The sequence below is a fragment of the Mobula birostris genome, chromosome 3, assembly GCF_030028105.1.
Source record: "Mobula birostris isolate sMobBir1 chromosome 3, sMobBir1.hap1, whole genome shotgun sequence".
Lineage (NCBI taxonomy): Eukaryota > Metazoa > Chordata > Chondrichthyes > Myliobatiformes > Myliobatidae > Mobula > Mobula birostris.
In genome coordinates this window covers 120,522,551-120,535,054 of record NC_092372.1, presented here as the reverse complement: position 1 = coordinate 120,535,054, position 12,504 = coordinate 120,522,551, and the positions used below count along the sequence as shown (strand labels likewise).

At 46.0% G+C, this 12,504-nt stretch overlaps 1 protein-coding gene across 5 annotated transcripts in view; it reads right to left on the bottom strand.

The window, feature by feature from the left end:
- Positions 1 to 12,504, bottom strand: part of LOC140195243 (peptidyl-prolyl cis-trans isomerase FKBP5-like) — a 474,319-nt gene that overhangs the window by 336,576 nt on the left and 125,239 nt on the right. For all 5 annotated transcript variants that reach the window (XM_072253271.1, XM_072253274.1, XM_072253272.1 and 2 more), the window contains one exon: positions 4,688 to 4,832. In XM_072253271.1, coding sequence (XP_072109372.1) covers positions 4,688 to 4,832 — 145 coding nt within the window. The remainder of the gene's footprint in view (positions 1 to 4,687; positions 4,833 to 12,504) is intronic.

Here is a 12,504-nt window from a genome sequence, read left to right as displayed (position 1 = left end):
GGGAATGTTGATGCTTTATGCTAGAATATGTGGGGGAGGGTTGATGCTGCTCGTGCATGGGAGGGGGCATTGGACTTTGGCGTTCTGACAATTTTTCTGTCATTCATTCTTTGGGGTTTTTCTTCTGTTTCATGGATGTCTGCTGAGAGCAAGAATTTCAGGTTGTATTTTGTATACATTCTCTGATACTAAATGGAACTATTGATACATTGAACCATTGAACTAGATGCTAAATGAAAATTCAAGTTGAGCTGACGATTAAATGCTGAACCTCAGTTCGGGTGCTTTTTATATACTAAAACTCTGGAGCCAATTAGCAGGATGGGCCTGAATCTTTAAAGATGCTACACCAGCTATCCACATTCCGGGGAGTTAGAGCATCTAAACCCTGGAGACTCAAGTGGTTGGGTGTGTGTCACAACAGGACCCCTTACCCTATGGCCAACTCGTGATGACCCTGGCTGCTGAAGCAGACGATGATGGTAGTCATGGATGAGGGCTGGACCCAAGATGTCTCTTTCAGGAACCCAGCACTATTGCTCGGGTCCAAATCCCCCCCTGTCCACTAGAAACTGCCAAACTCCCCAAACAATTTGTGAATCAAGAATTCTCTTTAAGGTGAAGACCTGTTCCCCATCGACAAACCTGGGTGGTGGTGGGATGGAGGGTTGTGGGACTAAAGGAATGGTGCTGTCAGGCTTTAATTGGGAAATGTGGAAGGTGCGATTGATCTTGTGAGTCTTGGGGAGCTGCAATGTGTAAGTCACTGGGTTTACTTTCTTCAGAACATTGAAGGGTCCAATAACTTGGGTGCCAATTTCCTAGACTCCACCTGAGTAGACAGCCAGACCTGTTGCCCAGGCTGCAAAACTGGTCCTCGTCTTCTCTTGCAGTTAGCCTTTATTTCAGCCTTCTGGGTAGAGGCCAACAAAATCTCTCTTGCCTTCGTCCACTTTTCCTAGCAGCTTTAGATGAGATCTTCGGCCACAGGAAGCACAACCTTGGCTTCCTGCTCAGGGAAGAGTGGTGGAGAGTACCCAAACTGGCATTTGAATGGGAACATCCCATGCGCAGAATGCTGTAGAATGTTGTGGGTGACTAATGGTCGCACCACTCATCTGGTTTTTCAGAGGCCAGGCATCTTAGGGTTTGTTCCACATTCTGGTTGACCAGCTCTATCTTGCCCCTGGACTGCGGGTGAAACCCAGAGGAAAGAATCGCTGTTGCTCCAATCAGCATACAGAATGCCCCCCAAAAATGACATGAATTGAGGACTGAAATCTGACACAATGTTCGCTGGAAATCCATGGACCCTGAAGGCCTGGAGCAGGGCAATCTCGGCTGTCTCCACTACAGGTGATAGTTTGTTCAAGGTAACGAATTTACAGGCCTTTGAAAATTGACCTACAGTTACCATGATGACAGGAAGGCAAAGACCCGTGACAAATTTCATGGAGATATGTGCTCGTGGTCTTTCCGAAAGAGGTAGAGGGTGAAGGAGCCCTTGAGGTTGGGTGCGGGTCTCGTTGTTCTGGGTGCTCACCTCACATGCCTGCACATATTGTTGGACTTTTCTCGTCATTCCTCAGACCAACAGAAGTTAGTACCGACTGATGACCCGGAGGACCATTCTTGGGAAGCTCCCATTGCTGGTGTGGTGAGGCAGGCCACGTGGCCCAGGACTGCCCTGCACCAGCACTGTGCCACAGCCAAGCCCAGCCCAGCCATCGGGAAATGCTGAGTGAGGGAAGCACTGCTCAAGACCTCCAGCGCAATACCTCCATTATTGCTCCTCCAGGTGGACTGTTTGGGTGAGGAGCAAGGCTTCTACCTGGACTGTGTGGTGGAGGCCAACGGATGTCGTGCGTTGGTGGACATGGGGTGAACCATCACTATCATCCGTCTGGGTGTCTTCCCCAACACGGACCAACCATCCCCGCCTGGATGGACAACGTCGGCAGTCCGGCTGATTACAGTCACCGGTGACTGTGCAGCGACACAAGGGGAGAGGTGGCTGTGTATCGTAGTGCGGAGAAACACAGTGGAGAATGAGAGGTGGCAAGCCGACATCCGGGAATCCTGCGTCATTGGCCTGGACCTGCCGTCCCACCGGGGCCCCGTGTGGAAATGCTGGGGGCAATGTTCTACCTTAGTGCTGAAGCCGTGGCTCTTCGGAAGGTCAGCTCCAGGGAGTGGACCAGGCGGGCACGGCAGTGACTACCACCGGGCACCCCAGAGCAGCCCACCGTACCCCTGTCATCAGCAACCGCATCGGCGCAGTGCAGCGACGTCAGCAGAACTACTGCGGTGCCCTCCAGCAAGATCGTGCAGGCAGTGCGAGAGCGAGGCAGCGAGGCAGCGAGGGCCTGGATCAGGACTAGCGTGGGCAGCTGAAAGGCCTCCTGAGCCAGCACCTTGACATCACGCAGCCAGGGACGAAGACTGGTCCAACACCACATTAACACTGGGGATGCCCAGACCCTCACCTGGCCCTCGCTAAATGCCAGTAGCGGAGCAGCCGATTGACGTGACTGTAGTGGCTGGTAACAGTGAGCCCTCCAACAGCCCATGGGCAGTCCAGCAGCTTTGGTCAGGAAGAAAGGTGGGTGGTGGTGGCAGTTTTATGTAGACTACCATGTCTTATGACATGGGCAACCATGGTCCTTCCATGATCATGACTGTGCTTGGCAAATTTTTCTACAAAAGTGGTTTGTCATTGCCTTCTTCTGGGCAGTGCTCTTTGAGTACAGAGTGTGAAGCAGCAGTGACTGAGATGTAACAGGCGGACAGCAGCCGGGAATGATCCCAAAGAAACTGGGTGTCACCACAACTCAAACGCTCATGAGCAGCTGGACAGAAATGAATTGTCCCCACGGCTCAGCGAGGAGGGACTCCCTGAGAGGAACGGCGTTCAGTGGGTCACAGCTCCTCTTGCTGACATAAACACGGCCGTCCAACTCCAGCTCTCACAGGAAGCAACTCCACTCTGACACTCAGCACACTTACAAGGAGGGTTTCTATAGAAAGCAGCATCCAAGTTGAAGGACCCACCATCGAGGCCATGCTTATTTCTCACTACTACCGTCAGGCAGGAAGTGTAGAAGCCTTAAGTCCAACACCACCAGTTTCAGGATCAGTTATTTCCCTACAGCCATCGGGCTCCTAAACTGGAGTGGATATCTTCACTCACCACAACCCCGAACTGATTCCATAACCTACGGACTCACTTTGAAGAAGCTCCACAACTCATTTTCTCAATATTACTTCTTTATTTGCACCACTTGCCTTCTTTTGAACATTGGTTGTCCATCAGCCTCTTTATGCGTATTTTATTCCCCTATAAGTGCTACAGGAAAATGAATGTCAGGTAGTAGATGGTACTTTGATAATAAATTTGTTTGATGTTGACTTCGTTCATTGTTACAGGAGTTGGTGTTGGGAATGGTGAGAGTGGAGCGCTGTGGGAGGAGTGTGGGACAGGTGACAGAGAAGGAGTGCCCAGTTTGGGGGGGGGGGGGTTTGTGTGTGCAGACACACCCAGCCCTGAGACACCAGGCAGGGTCATTTGATTCCAACAATTGGTTTACTGATTATTACCGAATGTCTCTCTGGTGCTTCCCACTCCCTCCCCTCTCCCTGTCCCCCTCCCACTCTCAGTCCACAATAGAGACCCAGATCAGAATCAGGTTTATCATCATTCATACATGTCATGAAATGTGTCTTATTTTGTGGCAGCAGTACAGTGCAATACATAAAATTACCACAGTACTGTGCAAAGGTCTTAGGCACCCCAGTTATCTATCTATACACACACACACACACACACACACACACACATATACATATATACATATATGTGTGTGTGTGTGTGTGTGTGTGTGTGTGTGTGTGTGCGCGTGTGTGTGTGTGTGTGTGTGTGTGTGTGTGTGTGTGTATACCTAAGACTTTTACACAAAACTGTACATAAGACAATGATGTAAAGCAATGATGACACACCTTAGTGCTTTCATTTCCTGGAATTCACCACACGCACTCAGCAAAGAGAGTTGTGGTGTTAAGTCTGATTGAATTGAGTTAGGTTGCACTACCAGATAACTCAGGCAGAGAGAACTATAGGGAACATTTTGGAAGAGGAAGTACTGGTGATAGAGTAGGTATGGGATGGAGGTTTGTCTTCATGACCACATACACAGTGATGAAGGGTTTGGTTCATCTTCGGACAGACACCAGGAAAACTGGGGGTGATGGGCAGGCGGGGAACACAGACTGTGGGGTACACCAGGTGCAGTTTGGCTTCGTTCAGCTGGAGGCATTTTCTACTCATTCAGTTCTAGATCTGAGACAAATGCTGTGCCTATCAGAAGAAGTTTCTGGGGACAGGTGTGTGCAGTCAGAATTCATGGTGAATCTGACGTGATGATTTTATGGGGCACACCAGTAAGGAGACCAAGGATAAAGTCCTGGGAATTACCAGAGGAAACTGTGCATGTTCTAGCAGAGAATTCATTGCTACTGATGGTGGAGCTATGATTTGATGTTTCTGCATTTCCAATGTTTAAGGGTGAAGGTGGACAGATACAAACTTTGTTTTCATCTGACAACAAATTTCACATATTAAATAATGATTTCATCTTCATATCTATATTTGGCTTTTCCAGCAGAGGCTCATTTGCTGGAAGTCACTTACCTTTCCCCAGATAAAAGACAAATTGCTCATTTCTGTCTCTACTCGAATCAAACTTTCTTCCATCCTGCAGGGTCCCGGTGTAGTGGACGAACACTTTATCTCCAATCATAGGAGACTCGGCATCGATTCCTGCCTTCTTGACAATCTGGGAAGGCAATGGAAAACATGAGAGGTTGGCAAACACCGCAACAAGTCATTACTAAATGCCCCGTAACAACGATTGTCTCATATCTTTTCTATAGAGGGAGGCTAATTGGCCCACTGACAACCAGAGCATCCCATCATTTCCATTCCTCTACTTACTTCCTTCTAATATAACCTCTCCCAGATGCTCACCAACTCTCCCCCCCTCTTCCCCATCGGTTCCTTTACCACTCACCTACACTGGGGTTGATCTACAGCAGCCAATTAACATCATTTGCATCCATTTAAACTTATTTTCTTTCTGATCATGCCCTCCTCTGTTTCACTTCTCAACTTCGCTGGCTCTCTTTGCCTTTGATGATAGTGCAGCAGAGCTCTGGGAAGACAGCCTGGAATGCACTAAAGTAGTGTAGAAACGTCCATTCCCAGCTGCAATTCCAGAACCACTTGAGAAATTTGACTTCACCAAGGACAAATTACCCCCTCTGATTGTCATTCGCTCGACAGGTTAAACATTTCTTTGCTCCACAGTGTGTATACCAGCTCACCAATAGTTCTCTGAAAATGTTCAAGTAACACTTTCTGCTTTCTTACCATGGGTAGATTTCCCTCCAGGGAACAAACTGGCCTAACTCTGAAATATTTCTGAGATCTTTTATTCTCCAGGTCTGAATGGAGGAATGACACAATGCCTCAGCAAGTGGAGCTGTTGTGTCCAGCATCAGCAATCTGTGTGCTTACAGTTTACTGGATGGCAGGTTGCTGGAGTGTCTTGACACTCGGAACATCCCTTTGAACACAACGCTTCTCAGGCCTCTGTAGGTTGAAGTTTCCCAGGTGATGTCTCCCACGACACTAGCCACACTTGGATGGTGCTTGCGATGTCCCTAGCGATGGTAGCCACACAAGGATGGATCTTGCCATTTCAACCATGCTTCCAAAATGTGTTAAAGTTTTTTCCAGCTCTGGTTGTAGGGTAAATATACATCCTTTTCAAAATGGTAAGGATCTCCTCCATATTAGCTAGTGTCAGATGATGATAGTACTCAAAAAATTGTGATAAAACAGAGCACACACACTGATAGGATTGTCAGGTAATAAACCCATAAAACCATAAGACACAGGCCATTGGGCCATTTGGCCCATCGAATCTGCTGTGTCATTCCATCATGGCTGATCCAATTTTCCTCTCAGCCCCAATCTCCTGCCCTTCCCTTATCCCCTCAACAAGAATCTATCAACCTCTGCCTTAAATATACATAAAGATGGCCTCCACAGCTGTCTGTGGCAAAGAACTCCACAGGTTTATCAGCCTCTTGTCTAAATAAATTCCTCCTTATCACCGTTCTAAAAGGACAACCCTCTATTCTGAGACTGTGTGTTCTGGTCTTAGACTCTCCCACCATAGGAAACATCTTCTCCACATCCACTCTATCAAGTCCTTTCACTATTCAATAGGTTTCAATGAGATCACCTCTCATCCTTCTGAATTCTAGTGCAGGGGTCCCCAACCTTCTTCGCACTGCGGACCAGTTTCATATTGACAATATTCTTGCGGACCGACCGACTGGGGGTGGGGGGGTGGTAGGGTTGCCAACAGACAAGAGTAGCAGTCAAATACGCTGGGTTTACCCCGAGAAAGACTACAATGACCATGAGGCTTTGCGCGGGCACCCGTGCGCATGCGTGTACAATTTTTTTCCTACAAATCGTTTTTGACGACTCTGTGCGGTGGGGGGGGGTGTTAATCACGACCAGAATATAGGTGATAAATGGCTAATACACTCAATTTCCTTTCTGAAAGGGTTTATCTAACAAATTTAATATTAACTGCACAGCACATATTTTCCTCGCATGAATATAGTGATAAGTCAATTATCAGGGGAGGACAGGGGAGCTTGAAGTAAGTGTTGAATGAACTTCAAGTAGAAGTGGTAGAGGCAGGTTCGACATTATCATTTAAAGAAAAATTGGATAGGTTTATGGACAGGAAAGGAATGGAGGGTTATGGGCTGAGTGCAGGTCGGTGGGACTAGGTGAGAGTAGCGTTCGGCACGGACTAGAAGGGCAGAGATGGCCTGTTTCTGTGCTGTAATTGTTATATGGTTATATAAGTCAATAGCATCATAACATTTTAAGTAACGTTTGGATATTACACACACAGCACATATTTTCCCCGTATGAACATATAAAATCATTGTAACACACCAATATCGCTGAATCAGTGGGAGCCCTGGGCTTGTTTCCTGCAACAAGACGGTCCTATCGAGGGGTGATGGGAGACCGCGATACTTGAAGGGAGTTCCTTATGTCCAGTCTATTCCGCAATTTAGTTTTCGTTGCATTCATTACAGAGATATGTTGGAAATGGAAGCAACGTTTTCAGTGCTTTCGTGGCTATCTCAGGATTTTTAGCCTTGACTTTGATCCAGAATGCCAGCAGAGATGTTATGTCAAATATACTTTTCAGCCGGCCATCATTTGCAAGCTCAAGGAGTTGATCTTCTTCCCACGCTGACATGGATGACGTGTGGGTAATGACCTCGCGCGTGTTCAAGCTCAACAGTGGGCGTGACAGGGAATGAGGAAAGATGCAGCTGACTCATATCACCAAATCATATCGCTTCCTCGTGGCCTGGTAGCGCATGCTTTGCGGCCCAATACCGGTCCGCAGCCCGGTGGTTGGGGACCGCTGTTCTAGTGAATAGAGGCCCAGAGCCATCAAACACTCTTCATATGACAATCCTTCAGTCCTAGAATCATTTTCGTGAACCTCCTTTGTACCCTCTCCAGTTTCAGCACACCCGTTAAGATAAGGGGCCCAAAACTGCTCACAATACTCCAAGTGAGGCCTCACCAGTGCTTTATAAAGCCTCAAAATTACATTCTTGCTTTTATATTCTAGTCCTCTTGAAATGAATGCTAACATTGCATTTGCCTTCCTCATCACAGACTCAACCTACAAATTAATCTTGAGGGAATCCTGCACAAGGACTCCCAAGTCCCTTTGCACCTCAGTTTATTGTATGTTCTCTCCATTTAGAAAACAGTCAACCCTTTCATTTCTTCTATCAAAGTCCATGCCATACACTTCCTGACACTGTATACCATCTACGATATATCTGCTGATTCTCCTATCTGTCCAAATCCTTCTGTATCCTCTCTACTTCCTTAAACCTACCTTCCCCTCCAGCTATCTTCATATCATCTGCAAACTTTGCAACAAAGACATCAATTCCATCATCCAAATCATTTACATATAATGTAAAAAGAATCGGTCCCAACACAGACCCCTGTAGAACATCACTACTCACCTACTGCTAACCAGAAAAGGCTCCCTTTATTCCCACTCTTTGCCTCATACCAATCAGCCACTGCTTTATCCATGTTAAAATCTTCCCTGTAATACCATGGGCTTGTAGCTTGTTAAGCAGCCTCATGTGTGGCACCTTGTCAATGGCCCTTTGAAAATCCAAGTAAACAACATCCACCGGTTCTCCTTTGTCTATCCTCATTGTTATTTCTTCAAATAATTCCAACAGGTTTGTCAGGCAAGACTTTCCCTTGAGGAAACCAAGTTGACTATGGCCTATTTTATTATGTGCCTCCAAGTACCCTGAGATCTCATCTTTAATAATCGACTCCCATATCTTCCCAACCTCTGAGGTTAGATTAACTGGACTATAATTTCCTTTTTTCTGCCTCTCTCCCTTCTTGAGGAGTGGAGTGACATTTGCAATTTTCCAGTCTTCCGGAACCACTCCAGGATCCAGTGATTCTTGAAAGATCATTACTAATGCCTCCATGATCTCTTCAGCCACCTCTTTCAGAACCCTGGGGTGTAGTCCATCTGGTCCAGGTGACTTATCTACCTTCAGACCTTTCCAAGACCCTTTCCTCTAGTTATGTAAACTTCACACACTTTATGACCCCTGACACCTGGAATTTCCACCATTCTGCTAGAGTCTTCCACTGATACAAAATACTTAGTTAGTTCATCCGCCACTTAGGTTTCACCCAGTTACTACCTCTCCAGCATTGTTTTCCAGCTGTCTGATATCCACTCTCGGCTCTCTTTTACACTTTATGTATCTGAAGAAACTTCTGGTATCCACTTTAATATTATTGGCTAGCTTACTTTCACCTTCCATCTTTACCTTCTTAATAACTCTTTTAGTTGCCTTCTATTGGTTTTTAAAAGCTTCCCAATCCTCTAACTTCCCACTAATTTTTACTGCATTATATGCCCTTTCTTTGGCTTTCATGTTGGCTTTGACTTCTCTTGTTATCTATGGTTCTTTCATCTTGCCTTTAGAATACTTCTTTCTCTTTGGGATGTATATATCCTGTACCTTCCGAATTGCTTCCAGAAATTCCAGCCATTGCTGCTCTCTGTCATCCCTGCCAGTGTTCTTTTCCAATCCATTCCGACCAGCTCCTCTCTCATGCCTCTGTAATTCCCCTTACTCCACTGTAATACTGATACATCTGACTTTAGCTTCTTCCTCTCACATTTCAATGTGAATTTGATCATATTATGATCATTGGTCCCTCAGGCTTCTTCCTCTCACATTTCAATGTGAATCTGATCATATTATGATCATTGGTCCCTCAGGCTTCTTCCTCTCACATTTCAATGTGAATCTGATCATATTATGATCATTGGTCCCTCAGGCTTCTTCCTCTCACATTTCAATGTGAATCTGATCATATTATGATCATTGGTCCCTCAGGCTTCTTCCTCTCACATTTCAATGTGAATCTGATCATATTATGATCATTGGTCCCTCAGGCTTCTTCCTCTCACATTTCAATGTGAATCTGATCATATTATGATCATTGGTCCCTCAGGCTTCTTCCTCTCACATTTCAATGTGAATCTGATCATATTATGATCATTGGTCCCTCAGGCTTCTTCCTCTCACATTTCAATGTGAGTCTGATCATATTATGATCATTGGTCCCTCAGGCTTCTTCCTCTCACATTTCAATGTGAATCTGATCATATTATGATCATTGGTCCCTCAGGCTTCTTCCTCTCACATTTCAATGTGAGTCTGATCATATTATGATCATTGGTCCCTCAGGCTTCTTCCTCTCACATTTCAATGTGAGTCTGATCATATTATGATCATTGGTCCCTCAGGCTTCTTCCTCTCACATTTCAATGTGAATCTGATCATATTATGATCATTGGTCCCTCAGGCTTCTTCCTCTCACATTTCAATGTGAGTCTGATCATATTATGATCATTGGTCCCTCAGGCTTCTTCCTCTCACATTTCAATGTGAATCTGATCATATTATGATCATTGGTCCCTCAGGCTTCTTCCTCTCACATTTCAATGTGAGTTTGATCATATTATGATCATTGGTCCCTCAGGCTTCTTCCTCTCACATTTCAATGTGAATCTGATCATATTATGATCATTGGTCCCTCAGGCTTCTTTTACCCTTAAGCTCTCTAATCAATTCGGGTTCATTGCTCAACGCCCAATCCAGAATGGCAGATCCGCTGATGGGCTCAACCATGAGCTGTTCTATAAAGTCATCCTGTAAGCACTCTAGAAATGTAAGGGTTGGAAACATAGGCATAATTTACAACCACCGACATTGAGCTGGAGTTCAGTTTGAGGCTGGCCTGACGTGATGACGTAATGATGTGAAGTTTTTTACCGCACTTTATGTCCTATGCTTGGTTGACAATAAAGGAGTTGATATGTTTGCCCTTAAAACTTAAAACACCTCTGTTGTTTTATCTACGAAAACCTGCAGGATAGTGATATCATGGCCAACATAAATTTTGTGCATGAGATTACAAAAACAAAAGATGGAGGTTAATCTGCACAGTGAATGCAGCATATTTTTCCAGCACTGTCCAAACTGCACACATGGAATTCAATATCAAACTGCCTCCTTCGCTGCTAGAGCTGTGTGACACACTGCACTTCAGTCATCAGGGCTGCTGTCGACCTCCTGACTGATGGACATCATTGTGTGCTTGACTATTCAATGGGCAGCTCTCCCAGCTGGCCCCCATCCCCAGATAATATCGAGAACACACTATGCATCCATGACCAGTATTATCTTTAAGGTCGCATTACTGATAGTTTTTGAATCACATATTTATTTGATTCCCAGAGGCCATGGTGCATTTGAACCAATACTTCTGGGTCATCAATCTGAGCCTCTGGTCCAGTAACCTAACCACAAAACCATCTTACCCGTGCTTTACCCCAAATTTCATATTAGTTCCATCTTCAGGGATTTACATAAACACGGGGGCCCCCCCAGGGCTGTGTGCTCAGTCCACTGCTGTTCACTCTGCTGACCCACGACTGTGCTGCAACACACAGCTCGAACCACATCATCAAGTTTGCCGATAACGCAACCGTGATGGGTCTTATCAGCAAGAACGATGAGTCAGCATACAGAGAGGAGGTGCAGCTGCTAACGAACTGGTGCAAAGCCAACAACCTGTCTCTGAATGTGAACAAAACAAAAGAGATGGTTGTTGACTTCTGGAGGACATGGAGCGACCACTCTCTGCTGAACATCGATGACTCCTCCGTAGAGATCGTTAACAGCACTAAATTTCTTGGTGTTCACCTGGCGGAGAATCTCACCTGGTCCCTCAACACCAGCTCTGTAGCAAAGAAAGCCCAGCAGCGTCTCTACTTTCTGCAAAGGCTGAGAAAAGTCCATCTCCCACCCCCCCATCGTCATCACATTCTACAGAGGTTGTATTGAGAGCATCCTGAGCAGCTGCATTACTGCCTGGTTTGGAAACTGCACCATCTTGGATCGCAAGACCCTGCAATGGATAGTGAGGTCAGCTGAGAAGATCATCGGGGTCTCTCTTCCCGCCATTACAGACAATTACACCACACGCTGCATCCGTAAAGCAAACAGCATTATGAAGGACCTCACACACCCCTCATACAAACTCTTCTCCCTCCTGCCATCTGGCAAAAGGCACCGAAGCATTCGGGCTCTCACGACCAAACTATGTAACAGTTTCTTCCCCTAAGCCATCAGACTCCTCAATACCCAGAGCCTGGACTGACACCAACCTACTGCCCTCGACTGTGCTTATTGTCTTGTTTATTATTTATTGCAATGCCTGCACTGTTCTGTGCACTTTATGCAGTCCTGGGTAGGTCTGTAGTCTAGAGCAGTTTTGTGTTGTTTTACGTAGTTCAGTGTAGTTTTTGTATTGTTCATGTAGCACCATGGTCCTGAAAAACATTGTCTTGTTTTTACTGTGTACTGTACCAGCAGTTATGGTCGAAAAGACAATAAAAAGTGACTTGACTTGAAATGGTTCTCTTTTCTTCTTAGTCCAAAACACCAACAATTGCAAAGCTCAAAGCAAACTGTTTTTGCCTTTAGGGCAAGAACTCAATTTTTGTTTTATTTAGAGACACAGCACAGTAACAGCCTCTTCCAGCCCAACAAGCCTGGGTCACCCAATTACACCCAGGTACATCTTCAGAGAGTGGAAGGAACGTGGCATGCCCAGAAAAAGCCCACACGGTGAGAGGGAGGACACACAAACTCCCTACAGACAGCGGCAGGAGTGAGCCCGGGCTGCAGGTCCCGCTGTAATGGCATCACGCTAACCGCAATGTTACCGCCGCCCGTTCATCTGTGTTAGCTGCCCGTCAGACTTGG